At 46.9% G+C, this 18,071-nt stretch overlaps 1 protein-coding gene across 5 annotated transcripts in view; it reads left to right on the top strand.

The window, feature by feature from the left end:
* Positions 1 to 18,071, top strand: part of HEATR5A (HEAT repeat containing 5A) — a 399,007-nt gene that overhangs the window by 190,926 nt on the left and 190,010 nt on the right. For all 5 annotated transcript variants that reach the window (XM_085627402.1, XM_085627405.1, XM_085627403.1 and 2 more), the window contains 3 exons: positions 1,116 to 1,275; positions 11,228 to 11,417; positions 15,358 to 15,527. In XM_085627402.1, the coding sequence (XP_085483528.1) occupies positions 1,116 to 1,275; positions 11,228 to 11,417; positions 15,358 to 15,527 (520 nt within the window). The remainder of the gene's footprint in view (positions 1 to 1,115; positions 1,276 to 11,227; positions 11,418 to 15,357; positions 15,528 to 18,071) is intronic.

The raw sequence follows: 18,071 nt of genomic DNA, 5'->3' as shown, positions 1-18,071 counted from the left end.
ACCCTCCCTCCCCCCCTGGGGGGCAACTGAGCAGTTTGCCAGGGCCGGTTTTGATTCCCAGTCCTTGGTGTCTAAATTAATACAAAAATGTTCTTTATTTTTATAAATTGGTGTTTGATTTCTGTTGGGTCGTGTCAATTATTTATCGTCCATGTTAGTACTCTGAAACGCTTAACACGTGTTCCTCTAGTAAAGCGTAACTGATCTTTGCCACTTTGCCAGGACTGAGCTAAGGATTTCTTATTGTGATTCCAAGGACCATCTTTGGGGTCTGAGAATTACTGACTGACCTATTTATAAAGCGCTCGATTGCAGAGGCATCTTGGCGGTAGGAGTGACTTGTTACCGTTGCACAGGATCGACCGAGGTTTATTGCTGCGGGAAAAGCCAGGTCTTGACCAACTTCCTAAAGAGAGGCCTGTTAGACATATCGTCTAATGGTGGTGGGTAGCGTGTTCCATAATTTGGCTGCTCAGTGAGAGAGGCTTTTTCCTCCCCATCTGGCTTTTTGTATTTTGGGAACCTGTACTAGCCCTGTGTTGGCTGACCTGAGATTCCGTCACAGGGAGTACCAGGAGAATAGTTTCTGAATGTCCGTGGCTCCCCCACCATATAGTGCCTTATGCACAAGACAGAGAGCTTTGAATTCACTCATAAACACTCCCTATGCGGCCACTGGAAGGAAATGTGTAGTGGACTCATAAATAGAAAGTAGGAGGACAATTACGCCAATTAGCTTTAATTAGAATATTTTTAGCAGATGATTTTGTATCAACTGTGTATCTAAATGAACTATTGATATGTCTATGCAAGTGTTGCAGAAACAAACATGTTATAAAAGAATTAGAATATATATATTATAATCGACATTTTGCGGTGCATACAAGGCAAAAGCCAGTTTGACATTGGTAATCGCATCCAACGCTGTGTGCGCAGCAGAGAGTCTTCTGTGGCAAGGTTGGTCGTGTTTTGTGTGTGCATAGGATCACCCATGGCAGTGCTCAGCGTCTCTTGTGTGAACTGTACAATATCACCTGTCTGTGTGTATTTGCCTTTTTCATGTATGCAAACTGCACCTTAACACTTTTATGAGGCATGTTTTGCTCTGATTCTAGGTTGAAGTCTGCAAGGGATGTGGTATCCCGAACTGGCCACGCGCTGGCCCTTGGCTCCCTGTACCGATACCTGGGTGGCATTGGTTCCTCTCAGCACCTCAGCGCCTGTGTGGGAATCCTGTACACACTGGCCCAGGACAGAACATCTCCTGAAGTACAGGTGGGCTCTTCATATCTGCAGGAAATAAAGCTTCACAGTGAGATGTGATGTGAAGCTAGGTGCTGAAATGTACCTCCTCTGAAGTTTCACAGAAGTAGGGGTGATGCTCAGATTGCCCTGATATGTAGATTCATTCTCATAATCACCTACTGCACCGTTGCTTGGTGTTATGGGTACATGAGACCTCCCATCCACCTCGTCTCTGGTCTTCATCTTTGATATTGGCGGGGCGATGCAGAGTTGAAGTGTGGGAGTCTTGCACCCCAAACAAGAATACGATACCTTGGTGTTATCCAGTATTAGGGTATCTTTCATAGATTCACATGCCTGAATCATTCCCCGTCGTCGGGATGGGAGTCCCCGGTACATAAATAAAGTAATGTCCCATTAGACATACAGAGTAATAGGCCAAAGGCCTCACATTAGTAACATTTCCTGGTCCTTTTGTAATAAGGACCAAACTCTAGAGAGCAACCAATCAGCCGCCACCGCCCTCTGGAACCTTCCTGGAAGGAGCTATAGTCCCTCAGATTTTCTACCGCATGTCGTGCTAAGGGAGTCTCCACTGAGCTCTGCTCAGGTTCTTTCAATATCTTTGGATTTAAGGTATTTTCTTCGGATATTTCTCTATCTGAATGAAGTCTTTACTGTCTTCATGTCGGATACCCCTAAAAAAGGCCTTTTTAGGCCCTGTGAGACTTGCAAGAAGAAGAGATTGCACGTCGATGACCAACACAAGGACTGCCTTTACTGTCTTTATCCAGATCATTCTCCTAAGGACTGTAAGGTATGTGGGACTTTTTATACAAAGACTTTAAAAGATCGTGAGGGAAGGCTTTTGACTTGGCTGCAGAGATTTAAGGACAAAGAAGACCCCTTGTTCTCTGAGGGGAGTGAAACCATCAAAATCTTCTTCAAAAACTCCTCAGAAAAGGCTCAGAGAAGTTTCTCCTGGTCCTTCTATGCAGCAACCTCAAAAGAAGACGCAAAAATAGTCTTCAGAGGCTCCAAAGCTTAAAGATTTGCCTGCAAAAGAGTCTTCTCCCCTTCCACAGTAGAAGAAGCCAGCTCCAGGCCCTCTAACTCCACCGCCGAGAGTGAAGCACACTTTTAAAAAGCCTTCCTCAGCCCCGTCGACGACGGCATAAGACGACGACAAAATCTCTACAGATTGCCATTGGAGTGACTTCGTCGACTAGAACGAGTTCAACGTTATCAGTCTCGTCGGCGTTTGTTCCGTCGACTACGTCTTCGTCGACAGCACGTATTCCTTTGACGTCGACGATCAAGAAATAGACGACAACGTCGACGACGAGTGCATCATCATCGACAATGGATATACCGTCGACGCCCATCCCGTCGATGACCGCTTCGACGACAAAGTCCCTCGTCGACGGCAGCATCTGTTACAATCGTCGACGACGTCTATACCGACGACGGCTTCGTCGATGATGCCTACGTCAGGACTAAAAAGTGCATATTTTCATCATAAAATTTCGAAACACAGGCTGTCGCCTTCTCTTGCGTCACCCAGTAGAGTTCAGCCTTTGCCACCCTCGCACCTGTTGGATGAGGAGGAGGATTTGGATGACAGCATGTTTAGGGCTGCAAGAAGTCTCTCCGAACTTAATGTTAAGTATCAGGAAGGTTCTGATTATGACGATCAGAACATGGATGAGCAGGACTATTATCATGTAGGACACGCATCAGCGACCACCGCAGATGGTTTGTCTTCCTTCAGCCTTGGTCACTGACCTGCAATTTATGATCTCTGACTACAAAAAGAGGTTTCCTACCTCTGTGCCGTCTCCTGCTCCAGCGTTTTCACCGCCACAGAGAGTGCACGTCCTACCTCCTATTCCTGTTGAGGTGCCGGTGCCACCCCTTCCATCTACGGACGATGAGGATGACGGACAGGAAGAGGGGGAGCTTCAAGATACGCAGCCTCACCATGTTGAATGGGACGACTACATTATCCCTCTTCCTGCATCGCCTTTACCTCCTCAGGCGTACTCTCCTCCGGAGAATATAGGAGGTTTCCATAATCTCCTGGAGAGAGCCGCCTAACGATTCAAACTACCAATGCCGCCTCACCGACAAGACTGTTTCCTTTACGATTTCAAGGGACCTTTTAAAAAGTCTGTCAGGTCTATGCCCATCATAGGCTACATTTGGGATCAAGCCATCAAGATCATGCAAAATCCCTCTACAGTTCCTCCAGTTCTGCCACGATTGGACAAGAAACTCAGGGCTCCAGACGACGCTCCAACCTGTCTCATTGGGCATCCAAAACCTGATTCAGTAATTACTCAGGCAGCGCAACGCAGATCAAAATACCCTTCTGCCCCACTTTCAGCTCCTCCGGATAAAGAGGGCAGGCGCTTGGACAATATCGGGAAACGTTTTTCCTCTATGTCAGCGCTTACAGTACGAGCGACCAACTCACTGGCACTATTAGGACGCTACAACAGACAAATGTGGTCAGATATTGCACCATATTTGGAGTTGTTGCCGCAAGACTCTAAAGACGAAGCAAAAAAGCTGCTTCTGGAAGGCAAAAGGTCGGCTTCTGAAATCATAGACTGTGCTATGGACATCGCATCAACTGGTTTCCGCCAACTGGCTGGGGCGGCAGTTCTGCGGCGCCTGGGGTGGCTTAAGGCAACATCATTCCGACCTGAAATTCAACCCAAAATCCTTGATATGCCTTATGACGGACAACTCCTTTTTGGTACCCATATTGATGAGGCCCTCCAAGGTATTAAAAAAGACACCGATGCGGCCAGAGCCCTGGGTACCCTTCAATATAAGAACACCAATATTCCTGGTTCAAGGGGTAGAGGACAATACTCTACTAGAGGAGGCTATCAACAATATAGGTCTTCATATTCCTCCTCTAACCTATACAGGCCGCAGTTTCAGCAGAGGCAGCAAGCGCAGACTTCATACAACAAGCCTTTTTTTCGCAGAAAAGCCGGACGGCAGAAGGATTCCGCGCGACGTCAATGACTTCTCTCTACCGCCAGTCTCTGTTTTTTTTCCACCTTCCAGAGTGGGAGGAGAAATTTCCCATTATCTTCACAATTGGGAGTCAAATCACGACGGATCGTTGGGTTCTTCAACTGGTGCAGTTCGGACATTCCCTGGAATTCGTCCAAACCCCACCGCCAACGCCCCCTCAAACTATGAATCACAAGCATCTGCACCTCTTATTCATGGAAATATATGCGATGCTCCGGAAGGGTGCGATAGAACGGGTACCTGTCCATCAAAGAGGACAAGGTTTTTACTCCCGGTTCTTCTTGGTGCGCAAAAAGGAAAAGAAATGGAGACCAATCCTAGATTTGAGAAGTCTAAACAAATACTTGAAGAAACAATCATTTCGCATGGTCACTATCCAAGAAGTCCTACAACTTCTCAATGCGAACGACTACATGGCATCCTTGGACCTCCAGGATGCATACTTTCATATTCCGATCCACAGTAGGCACAAAAAGTTTCTGAGGTTCGCTGTAGCGGGCAGACATTTTCAATTCCGGGTCAAGCCTTTCGGGCTCAAGTCAGCCCCACGCATCTTCACCAAATGTCTTTCGCCAGTGGCTGCATTTCTCAGGCAACAGCATCACCAAATCTTTCCATATCTCGACGACTGGCTCGTCAAAGCACCCTCTCTCGACAGCGCAAGAAGGTCTTCCAAACCAGTCTACGGCTTTTCAGAAGATTGGGTCTTACCCTCAATCCGGACAAGTCAGTTTTACAGCCTTCTCAGCGGATAACATTTCTGGGAGCTGTCCTAGATACGGTCCTGAAAAAAGCTTATCCATCGCAGGAGCGGCAACAAAGACTCCTACGATTGGCAGAAAGCGTGCGCACAAAGTCTCTTTAAGTGTGCCTCTTCAAATCCCTCCTCGGAATGATGTCTTCCTGTATCCTCCTGGTTCCATACTGTCATCTCCGCATGCGTCCTCTTAAAGAGGCTCTCTCCACACAATGGATTCAAGTCGGCGAATCCTTCGACACCATACAGGTGACTCCTCAGATGGTCGCCACTCTCAACTGGTGGATTCAGCCACACAATCTGTCTCGAGGCCTATCGTTCCTGACTCAAGCATCTCCTCAGGTTATAACCACGGATGCGTCTCTAGAAGGTTGGTGAGCCTTCCTGCAGGACCTGCGGATCAGCGGGAAGTGGTCGCCTCCCGAGCGGAGACTACACATAAACGTCCTAGAACTCAGAGCTGTCTACCTAGCCCTCCTGGCGTTCCTTCCCAGAATAAAAGGTGCACAAGTGCTTGTCCGGACGGACAATACTACAACAATGCACTATCTGAACAAGCAGGGAGGGACTCGTTCGCTCTCACTCTCTCTCAAGAATTGCAAAAAATCTGGAACTGGTCTCTTCGGAACAAAGTTTCTCTACAAGTGGAGTATGTTCCAGGAAAAGACAATGCGTTGGCAGATTCATTGCGCAGAATGCAGACCTCCTGCCACGAGTGGGAGTTAATCCAACACACTCTAGACAGCATCTTCTCTCTGTGGGGCGAACCCCCGTTGGATCTCTTTGCCACACGGCAAAATGCCAAATGTCAACACTTCACAAGCTGGCATCCCCAACAGGGATCTCTGGGGAATGCATGTTCAATAGCCTGGTTCGGCTTATTCGCCTACGCCTTTCCGCCGATTCCACTGATCCCCAGGATCCTCAGGAAGATGAAGGCAGAACCTTGCACGCTGATTCTAATAGCCCCAGCATGGCCTCGCCAACATTGGTTCACGGAGCTTCATCTCCTCTGCCTGCAAACACCAATTCCATTGCCGCTGTTTCCATCCCTCCTCACAATGAACCAGGGACAAGTCCAGCACCCGGACCCAGCATCTCTCAACTCGTGGCTCCTGAGTTCCACGAGTTGTAAGATTTGAACATTCCTCCGGAATGCAGGGCTGTCCTATACCACGCTCAAGCAGATAGCACAAACAGGACTTATTCCTTTAAATGGAAGAGATTCTGTATCTGGTGCAGGTTGGCTAAGGTGCATCCTTTCACGTCTTCTCCAGAAGAGATATTACCATATCTCCTTCATTTGGCTACTTCGGGTCTTGCCCACGCTTCCATGAAAGTTCACCCGGCAGCAATATCCCATTTCAGGAGATTTTATACTGGGCCTTCTCTCTGGCCAAACAGATTAATAAAAAAGTTTCTCAAAGGTCTGTTTTGGACTTTCCCTCCTGTAAAGTCGCCGCCTCCAACATGGCAACTAAACACAGTACTTGCTCAGCTGATGAAGCACCCTTTTGAGCCTATACACAGTGCTGACCTCAAGTTCTTATCTTGGAAGACTGCGCTCCTTTTAGCCCTTGCATCCACAAGGCGAGTTAGTGACTTTCACGATACAAGATCTTTCTACAATTCAAAAAGGGTAATTCTTCGGACTAATCCAAAATTTATTCCGAAAGTACCATCGGATTTCCACCTAAATGAGCCTATTGTCTTAAAAATGTTCTTTCCAAATCCTCAAACAGCAGCAGAAAGAGCTCTACATTCTCTGGATTTAAAATGCTGCCTTAAATTCTACCTTGACAGAACAAAAACTTTCCGCAAATCCAACCAACTTTTTGTGGCCTACAGCTTACCCAGGAAGGGTTCCCCTCTCACAAAGCAAAACATTTCCAGATGGATCTCTGGTGCTATTGTCTTCTGTCACCAGCTGGCTGGCCAGCCTTTACAATCACGGATACGTGCCCATTCCACTAGGCAGGCTCTACTTCTACAGCACTGTTTGCAGGTGTGCCCATCACGGAGATTTGCAGAGCGGCAACATGGAAGACACAGCATACATTTACCAAACATTACTGTTTGGATACAGAACTCTCGAAGGATGCTGCAGTGGGACAGGCGGTGTTGCGCCATCTACTTCGATAAAGATGAGCCTTCCTTCCTTCCCACCAACCTTTCTCTTATTTTTACACGCACATTTCCTTATCACTATTATACCTTTTGCTACTCTTGCAACTTATTGCTTTGCTTTTTAGTGTTGTAATGTATGCATTTGTATATACATAGATATGTATGCATTTGTTAACCAGTGTTTCATGTTCTTTATGCAAAAGGAAATGTGCTGATCATTGCTTTCTACTCTGATTCATATAAGAAACAGAAATGCTGATATTTATCTTTATATGCGCCGCTAATTGCGAGGTAGCATATTGAATGAAAACAACCGCGATGTTTTGATACTTCCGGAAAGTACAGGAATAGTCGAGAGAATTAAGTTGGCAACGATGTGTTGAAATACGAGCACGATTACAGCTCAAAGTAAGAGGAGCAAAATCAACAACATTAAGTTGGACGCAAGACTGCATTTTCCATCTCTGAAACGGAATCTTTCTCAGCATAGCGACTGAAATAAAAAAGATACGTTCTACCCCTCAGAAGACATCGATAAAACTTAGAAAACCACTGGGTTTTTAGATCGACTGATCTACCCTTCATGTGATAGTCTACAGGTCCTGATGAGAGCCCCGATACTGGAAAGGATTCGAAACGCGTAGACCTTGTCTCTAGACCATAAGAATTAGAAATTGTTTTGAGAATATTATACACAGTGAAGACTTTGTGCAATATATATTCTATGGTCTCTATGGAAAAAAGTTTTTTAGAATGGTTCAAACGCAATTTTTGATTGATGAGAGTATGTTTGTCTGAAGACTGTACAGTTTGGTGTGAATGGTAAATGAGTGCAGGTATGAAAGGAATGACAAGAATGATTGTATTATGGGACGAATGAGAGTGTAATTTTTACATGCAGTCATACATGTTTGTTCATATGTTTGGAATTTTGAAAAAAACAAAAAACAAAAAATTCATGGTGTATATAAAAAAAGAATCAAACATTGATTGATTAAATTGACGGAAAAAGTGGTCAATAGGTTCATGTTGTTTTCATTCAATATGCTACCTCGCAATTAGTGGCGCATATAAAGATAAATATCAGTATTGGCATTTCTGTTTCTTATCTGATTGGTGGCTTGTCCTTAGTGATCTAAGCCCAAACCCAGTTTTGGTGTATTCTACTCTGATTCAGGCATGTGAATCTATGAAAGATACCAATACTGGATAACTGCAGTTACAGGTAAGGAACGCATTTCTTCATGACTACGGACCACGGTGCCACTCTTAACCACAACGGAGTCCTGTTCCCTCAGGATCGTGCTCTGAGTATTTCTTCAACAGAGGCAGCTCAGTGCCATTCTGACCTTAGCACAAGCCAGACCCGAGCGAAAGACTGTCCGTCTTTAAAGGTGACGGGGATGCTGACCAGAACACGTTTTAGATTCACAACATTGTTAGAAGGGAGATTTGTACATTTCCATAATCAAAGTAACCAAGGCAAAAATGGGCATGAAAGAGAAACGACTCCCATTCCATACCTGTCCCCATGAATGGGGGCCCCCGTAACACCTCCGGGGAACAGTAGGGCAGGACGTAGGCAAAGACTACCTCTACACTTTGGGGGGGAACCACTGTCTCATGTTTTCCCCCCCCCCTCCCCCCACAACGTTGGTTCTGACCTATCACAAAGGCTTCAGGAATGTGTGGAAGGGAGCCCAGCAGTGTGAAATGCACATCTGGCCGGCTACTCTGATCGCCGAAAATGGATTCCGCTGTGTTCAGTCATCCATGACAAATAGACTGCTTACTCATTCTCTCACACACTCACTCTCTCGCACACACTCTCACCTCCCCTCCGTGTCACAGCTGGATTCAACACAGCACCCAGTTTCAGAGTTCATTAAAAGGGGAGACCAGTAGGCAACTCTCCCAGCGCAAGCTGCGTGTAGTAAGCCTTACCCTGCCTTTTTACTCCATCACTGCTGTCATCTGACAGTAGTCCCGCTCAATTAAGGAGAATGCACATGCCCGCCCATCACAGACCCCACTCCGAGTCCTGATCCATGGTACACCTGGTTGTCGGTGTAGTGCCACGATTGTTGTGTGCGCTGCGGCAAAAGAGTGAGTAAAAGTTAACAAAGGCCTGAGTAGGTGGATGATAATTTCAAAGATGTTATTGTCGGATATGTATATTTAATGACCATTCACTTAACTTTTTATGTGATTATGGACTTGGAAGTTCCTAAATTGAATTCAGTCCAATTAGTTGTTACAAGCATTGATTCATAAAACATTAATTAAAAATAACAATGCATTTCTGCAGATATTTCCCTTGCTTTTTAAATGAAACTTTCTACTCGGCTTTTGTTACAAGGCAAAATGTTGCAAAATATTTAATGTCATCGACTACATAGTAGCATCAGTGGCATTATAAAAACATCTGGTCATCTGCTTCCTTCACATTCTTCAATGAACTCCTGCAAGATGTAATACAGCCTACTGTACTCTGACAGTCCTTCTCCTGTGGCATAGATTTTATGCTAGAGGTACCAACTTCTTGAACAGAAGTATTAACCACTTCACTCATAGCCCATGACAGGAGTGGCAAGTATTTAGGGAGTGTGTTGTCTCTTCAGTTCACTTAAAGACTCAAACACATTTCCCAGCTTTTTATTTATGTCTAGCATGATGTAGAACTATTCGAAGGGCGCGTGTTGAACTGAGTTTTTTTATAATGGGGGTAATTCTGCACTCCTATTACAAACTTACTTATTGTAAAATATCTAAGTAGTAGAGGCATATGAGGTTTTAGGGCATTCATGCAGAGCAGTAGATTTGGGAACTGTAAATTAACTTCCTAGGATACCCTTTTTTGTAGTACCGACTACGCATCTACCTGAAAGGCTTAGAACATGATGGGGAAGGCATTAAACTTGGTGGGCGGGGCAGTAGTTGTGATTTTTTTTTCCGTGAATCCTATTTCAAACTGTTGTGGTTTTTTCTGGAAACCTTTGAAATGCAAATGTAGTATTCAGTGCTTGTTTTTCAAGAAGCTATGGCTGGTTTAATGCCCCATTACTTCATTCATGAGAAAAGCGATGCAGGCTTTGGACAATCATTAACTTAACGAGTAAGTGCCAATGAAGGAAAATATCTTTTTGCGTTCTGATGTTTTTGACTTACTCTGTAGGTAGTTGTCAACATTGGACACCTGCTTCCACCAAATGCCTATTTGCTACAGTTCCTACACATTCATATAGTTCCATTTATTTTTCACCCCTTTAATTATGTCCGCGAGAGACCTGATCCCCGAGTCTCACAACACTGGATAATACTCTGTTCTCGAGGATACACCATAGCCAGACCATACCCTTGCAGAGGGCGCCTGTCCTGTACTGATAGTTACACCATAACATAAAGTCCGTATCGCGTGTTGGTGCAGGGCTTCTGCTGCGTACTGGTCCATAACCTGATTCATGGCTGTAGAAGGCTTGTTGTACTGACCTCATGTTTGGCAGCTGATGCTCTGTGTACTGATAGACACACCGTAACATATTGCACCCATCTTGTGTCTGTGGAGGGGCTGGTGCTAAGTCTACAGGAGGACGTATCATAATCTTTTGGTCTCATCTTGTGTCAGCGGAAGCGCTGTAGTGTACAGATACACACCATAACTTACTGTGCCCATCTCCTGTCCGTTGAAGAGCTGCCGCTATGTGTATGTAGACCTGTTAACCTATTGTAGGCATATCATCTTTGTGGAAGGGCTGCTAGCTGAGGGTAGATATACGGACAGTCTACCCATCTTGTGTCCGTGGAAGTGCCACTCTGTACAGATAGACGCAACATAATCTACTGTACCCATCTCATGTCTCTGAAAGAGCTGCTAACTAAGGGTTGACACTGTGTCTTTGTAAATGCTGCAGTGTACAGATCGACGCTCTGTAACCTATTGTAGCCATATCCTGCCCATGGAAGGGCTGCTGCTTTGTATTGCACCAGAATCCTTCTCCTCCAGCTTGCAGTGCAATGTTCTGATTTTCTTCCCATTTTGTCTTCCAGGCCTGGTCACTGCACGCCCTGTCATTGGTCATCGACTCTGCCAGTGCTCTCTACCTCGTGCATGTGGAACCATCCATGTCACTCCTCCTCCGGTTACTGTTGTCCGTGCCGCCGGCTTACGCTGAGGTTCACCAAAGCCTGGGCCGCTGCCTCAACGCCCTCATTACCACATTGGGGCCGGAACTGCAAGGTATCACAGCCCTTCCTATCCATGATGAGACCAGTAAACCTCATAAGAACTTTGAACCAGTTAGAAATTGGCTTGAAAGGTTAAGGGGCCGTGGAGAACCTCACAAGCTTGTAAAGCCAAGGTCTAAATTCCTCTGTACGCTGGTTGAGGACACATCCTGGAGGGGAGGTCAAGATGGAGTAAAAGTATTTCTCCCTTCATTAACATTAGCTGCGGGATACAGTTTAATCTTCGGCAATGTTTAGGGTTACCCATTGTGCAACATTATGCACAGTACAGTTAAAGAATACCGATTGTGATGTTCAAACCACCAACCTGACATTTTGTCGGTTAGTTTCTAGATTTTTCTATACCTCTACGACACACAAGACCTGCTTCAAATGAAGATTTAGTTGGATCCAAGAATTCAAAAAACTCTAGTTGTTTAGTTGCATTTCCTAAGGCCACCTGGATGCAACCTGAATTCTTGCTTTCAATCAATCAATCACAGAATTTGTAAAGCGCACTACTTACCCGCGAGGGTCTCAAGGCGCTGGGGAAGAGGAAGGGGGGGTGCCGCTACTGGTCGAACAGCCAGGTCTTGAATAGCCTCCTAAAAGTCAGCAGGTCTTGGGTCTGTCGTAGGCTAAGTGGAAGGGTGTTCCAGGTTTTGGTGGCGAGGTAGGAGAAGGATCTACCGCCGGTGGTAGTTCTTCGGATGCGCGGGACAGTGGCCAGGGAGAAGTCGGCGGAGCAGAGCTGGCGGTTGGGAGCATAGAAGGAGAGTCGTCTGAGGTAGGCTGGGCTGGTCTTATGGAGTGCCTTATGTGCGTGGATGAGGAGTTTGAAGGAGATTCTCCTGTCGACGGGGAGCCAGTGCAGGTTTCTCAGGTGGGGGTGATGTGGCTGTGGCGTGGAACGTCGAGGATCAGGCGTGCAGAGGCGTTTTGAATTCTTTGCAGTCGTTTGATGAGCTTGGTCGGGGCTTCTGCGTAGAGGGTGTTTCCATAGTCGAGTCGGCTGCTGACTAGGGCCTGGGTGACTGTTCTTCTCGTGTCTGTTGGGATCCATCTGTAGATCTTGCGGAGCATGCGGAGGGTGTTGAAGCAAGAGGAGAAGACTGCGTTGACTTGCTTGGTCATGGAGAGCGTTGAGTCGAGGATGACTACCAGGTTGCGTACGTGGTCTGTGGGTGTCGGGGGTGCCCCCAGTGTCGTGGGCCACCAGGAGTCGTCCCAGGCTGAAGGGTTGGAGCCGAGGATGAGGACCTCCGTCTTGTCCGTGTTCAGCTTTAGTCGGCTGCTCTTCATCCATTCGGCAACGGCCTTCATTCCTGCGTGGAGGTTGGATTTGGCGGTGAGGGGGTCCTTGGTGAGGGAGAGGATCAGTTGAGTGTCGTCGGTGTAGGAGATTATGTTGAGGTCGGGCGAAGCATGCGAGTGGGGCCATGTAGATGTTGAACAGTGTTGGGCTGAGGGATGATCCCTGGGGTACGCCGCAGATCTCAGACTTCAGATCGGAATGGCGGGAGGCGGACTCTGTGTTCTGCCGGAGAGGAAGGAGGTGGTCCATTCCAGGGCTTTCTCTCGGATCCCTGCGTCGTGGAGGCGGGCGTGTAGTGTGCGGTGGCAGACAGTGTCGAAGGCAGCGGAGAGGTCCAGGAGGATTAGGGCTGCGGTCTCACCGTTGTCTAGCAGTATCCTGATGTCATCGGTGGCGGCGATGAGGGCGGTCTTGGTGCTGTGGATACTGAATACTGAAATATTTATAAAGCGCTCGAATGCCGAGGCGTCTTGGCGCTGAGATGACGTTGAGAACGGTGAGAGTAGGTCTTAATGAGGAGAGAAAAGCCAGGTTTTTAATGCCTTCCTAAAACATTGTTTAGATTTTTGTGAGCGCAAATGGGAGGGCAGAGAATTCCACAGTCTGGAGGCCTGGTACGAGAAAGACCTGCCGCCCCATCGCATTCTTCTTATTCTTGGGTGGCATGTTAGATCAAGGTTGGCTGACCTTAGTGTACGCGATGGCACATAGCGAGGGAGAAGTTTAGACAAGTTATGAGGTCCTGTGCCATACAGAGATTTATGAACCAGGCAGAGGGCCTTGAATTGTATTCTGGCTCTAACTGGGAGCCAGTGTAGTTCCCTAATAGCTTTTGACGTTGGATGACGGTAGGGTAGATTAAGTAAAGCCCTAGCTGCTGCGTTTTGAATTGCCTGGAGTTTGTTAATTTGTTTTTCACCTGTGCCCAAGTAGAGTGCATTGCAGTAATCCACTCGGGACATTATCAAGGCAGCCATTACAGTCTTTTTTAGAGTTGGAGGGACCGCTCTCCAAATTCACCCCCAAGATGGCGGAAGCAGAGGCGAGTCACACCCCCAACAGCGTTTTTGCAGCTGCTAAGGGCAAGGAGCCTGAGCAGGTAAGCGCCAAAGTGGCGGTAAAGAAAGAAGCGGTAGATCTAGCGAATTAGGATTCACAGGATGCTGCGGAACCCTGACTGGGAGGGGTCCAGGATGGTGTTTTCTTCGATGTATCGGGTGAGTTGTCTGTTGACGATCTTCTCGATGACCTTTGCTGGGAACAGAAGCAGGGAGATGGCCCGGATGTTCTTGAGGTCTTTATGTTGACCTTGGGTTAATATGCTGATGATTAAGACGGTATCCGAGTTTGATTTCTATATCTATTGCCCTGTAGAATAAATGGTGGAAGTTTTGATGGGGATAGAATCTCTGACCAGTTCAGTGGCTAGCACAGCCTTGGAAAGACCCAGTCCAAGTTTTGTAGGGAAAAGTTATAGTTCCAGTGGGTCTCTGGGTTTTTCCAGTCTTGTCCATGTAGCAGTGACATCCTTCAGGGTGTTATGAAAAAATAAGTTCTGTGCATGTCTTGAAAAAGCGGTGCTGCCCTGCATGTGTTTTCCATCCTGCTTTGTCTTCCTTCAGTGAACTCCAGCCTCTGCGCTTGAGGTGCTCGATGATTTTTCTAGCTCTGCTGGCTGGAATGAGAGCCTTGGGGTTGGGGTTGGTTTGGGAGAGGACGGTCACCCAGGAGTTCACTTCTCTGTAGCTGTTCAGTTCCTTGTGATGAGTTGGCTCGAAGTTGCTCCAAAAACAATATGTAACTGGACCCCTGTGTTCAGTATTCCGACCCGTTTTGAGGTGGCGTCAGGGAGCCTGAGCCAGCACACCGGGCCGCTGCTTTAAAATCCCAGCACATCAGCCAGTTGTGGAGACTGATCATCTTCCGCGTTGTTCCAGAGCAAATAACTTGGCCAGATTGAGCTGGTCAAGGAGGGAGATGAGCAGAAGGCCACCATTGCTTTGGCAATACAGGGAGCAGGGCCAGTGTCACCGGAGGAGGGACATCCATTCTGAACAGAAGGAAGTGGAAACGGACCCATGACCCTACCAACAGATGGATCCACTTCCAGGGAATAGTCCAGACCGAAGGGGAGGTGCAGGTAGCTTTCTGCACTATGGAGAGATGCAGCCTTCATAAGAGCCCCCATGCCAGTCTCCACGGACGTAGTATCCCACTAGAGGCCACCATTCACCCGTGCTGCTTTAGCTTCACTCAAAAGGGGCAAACATTTCTGTGTCCTACAGTCAACAAACTCTACATCTGCTGACAGTTAACAAACACACGGGGCAACTCCATTGTAGTTGTGGGTTGTCAGTTCATCCAGACGCAAAACACATGACTGGTCACAAAAATGAACAGCACAGTGTTGAAGCTTCCTAAGCAAGGTACAGGGCTTTTATCTCCACTACAATACTCATTTTTTAAACAATAGGTTCTGTGTTGTATATTCATAAAATGTTAAGTGACTTACTGAAACTTGTGTGCAGTTTGCATGTTTTGCCCAGTGTCCGTGCTTAGACCTCTATTCAGAGTCAGTGCTGCGACCCTTTGCATTGGTGGGGTTGTGCCTCGGGTATTAACTTCCTTTCTTCTGCAGGTAGTGGCACCTCCATGTCTGCCCTGAGAGCCTCCTGTCTGCTGGGCTGCTCAATCATGCAGGAAAATCCAGATGGTCTGGTACAGGCCCAAGCAATCTCGTGCCTTCAGCAGCTTCACATGTTCGCCCCACGTCATGTCAACCTCTCCAGCCTAGTGCCAAGCCTGTGTGTAAGTAACCTTGTTGTGGAAATCACCTGTGTTAAGAATTCAGACTTGCAATAAATCTAATTTCTTGAATTGCAATTCTGAGCCCTATTTCACTCTTATCAATCTTCCCCTAGTCTGCAGAGTTCTCTAAGCAAACATGTTGTACCTGTAACTTAAATGTACTATTTGGGGCTGGCGGTGTCATTCGTGGCTAGCACCCTGCTTAGCTAAGTGCCTCAAACAGGCGGGTGTGTAGGTCATAAGTGACCAGGAGTGTTTAGGTGGGCTTCATGCTCAAACTCCTGATGGGTGAGTGGGGCAGTTGTTCTGAACAAACGACTAATGCAGGCAGTCAGAATACGTTGAAGTGCATTAAGGAAGACACTGCTGTGGTCAGTGATGGCTGCAGTAATCCTGTACTTCAGTAACGTACAATATAGTTAGGCAGAAGAATTAAGGAAAAAGACAAGTGTAAAGCCAAAGAATCTTAACACTTGCTCTTATGATGTACCTAGGCCTTTTCAGCGCTCAACTGTGGCTGCTCCTTGCCCCAGAAGAGAGGGATAGTGTCTGTGGGGTCCTAGAAGCACAGGCGGTCAATTTATAAATTAGTAGCAGGAAGAACTCTCTAGTTCGAGGCATGAGCTGTAGATCATGTACTTGTTCATAGATCGCCATCGGGTGTTGGGCTCGATGGTTGCCCTTTGTTTTTGAAGAAGTCTTTGTAGTCACAAGATCGGTGACTCCTCCTTAGGGTGATAGTGCGCATGGGCATCAACTCCATCTCCAGATTGTTTTTTTCTGCCATCGGGTTCGGATGTGATTTGGTGCCGATTACGCCAGCAGTCAATGGAAAGAACTCCTTTAAAAATTGTGGTGCTAAGTTCCCACACACTGACTTACACCAAGTTTGTAATCTCTGCCTCTCCCTGGAGCACAAGGACAAGAACTGCGAGGCATGTGCATCTTTCAGGTCGAAGAAAACCATCCGTGACCATTGGGCTCGACCTCACGAAATGTACCGCGGAAGCAACTCTATTCCAGACATCTTTGAAGCAGATCTTAATGTCCAGACAGGACAAGAAGCTGATGAAGGAGAGATCTTAGTCTCCGAAGCAGACGAATCTGACATCGAAGATGAGACAGTGACACCAGCTCAGCGGTCCGTGAGTACCGAGACCCCTCTCCTAACCAACCCCAAACAAAAGGCTCCGATAACCCCTTAGCCCTCTGGCTCAGGTCGACACCAGCAACACATTTCAGACGCCCCGCCCTCAGGCCCGGCAATGAAACCGAAAGAAAAGCCTTCCGGCTCTGGCTCGAGCCAACCCTGTCCCGGTGCCGACAAGTCCCCTTCGGCACCGAAGCCCAAAACTAAAGATGTGCCACACCTTTCTTCTGCGGCCCCGAAAACAGCCTCGACCCTGAAGCCCGCGATGTCGAAACAAACTAAGGACAAGCATTCGGAGCCAAAACAGGTTAAATCAAAACTTTCGGAGCCAAAAAAGGTCTTGGAGCTACAAACTTATATACCGAAAGCTAAAGAGTCCAAGACCCCGCGGAAAGCTTCAGAAACAAAGGCAAATAAACATTCTGACCCTAGGCCTTCGGCACCGAAAAAGGACATTGTACCAAAACAACATTCTGTGCCGGATTTTTCGGATCCAAAGCAAAAAACACTACACATTGACCCAGAAACTGGTCACGTTGTCGCCAAGCCTCCTAAAAAGAGGAAACTGGACCCTTCAGAGGACTCTGGAATATCCATTAAACAGAAGGAAATGGGCACTAATACTTCTCCACCTCTCTCTCCTTCTCCAGCTGATCATAATTTGTTAATTTCGCGAGCACACTCCCCACAACATACATTTTCACCTCAACCACAGGATGATGAAGATGATCATGGGGATGGGAACGGAGATCCGGATAGGGATGATGACACACATACCATCCCACACGATACAGATCCTTGGACTAATTACAATGCAGATCCCGATCCACACAGTGACCCGGACCTCTATCCCTCTAGGCCATCACCACCAGATGACAATATTGGGTTTACTCAACTAATAAATAGAGCTGCTCAATACCATGGGGTACAATTACACTCTGATCCCTTGGAGGAAGACTTATTGGAAACATTTGCACCCTCACAAAAGTCCACACACACCCTGCCAATGCTAAAAGGCATGCTAAAACATGCACCATAAGTGTTTAAAGACCCTGTAAGAAACAGGATCCTCAACACCTGGGTGGACAAAAAATAAAACGCAGATCCCAATGACCCAGTGTACATCAGAGGTCAGGTCCCTTTAGATTCTCTTGTGGTGTCTAGTGCACGCAAGAGGTCTAATTCACAGAGCACAGGCGACGCCCCTCCTCCTGAGAAGGAATCAAAACTCATAGACTCATCTGGCAAACGAATTTCGTCACAGGCTGCAAATCATTGGTGGATTGCCAACGCCCAAGCTCTGTTGGCCAGATATGACAGAGCTCACTATGATGAGCTTGATCAGCTTATGGAAAATCTTCCTGAACAATATAAAAACAAAGCTAATGACCTAA

This window comes from Triturus cristatus, chromosome 9, assembly GCF_964204655.1.
Source record: "Triturus cristatus chromosome 9, aTriCri1.1, whole genome shotgun sequence".
Lineage (NCBI taxonomy): Eukaryota > Metazoa > Chordata > Amphibia > Caudata > Salamandridae > Triturus > Triturus cristatus.
This window is presented reverse-complemented; position numbering and strand designations above follow the sequence as displayed.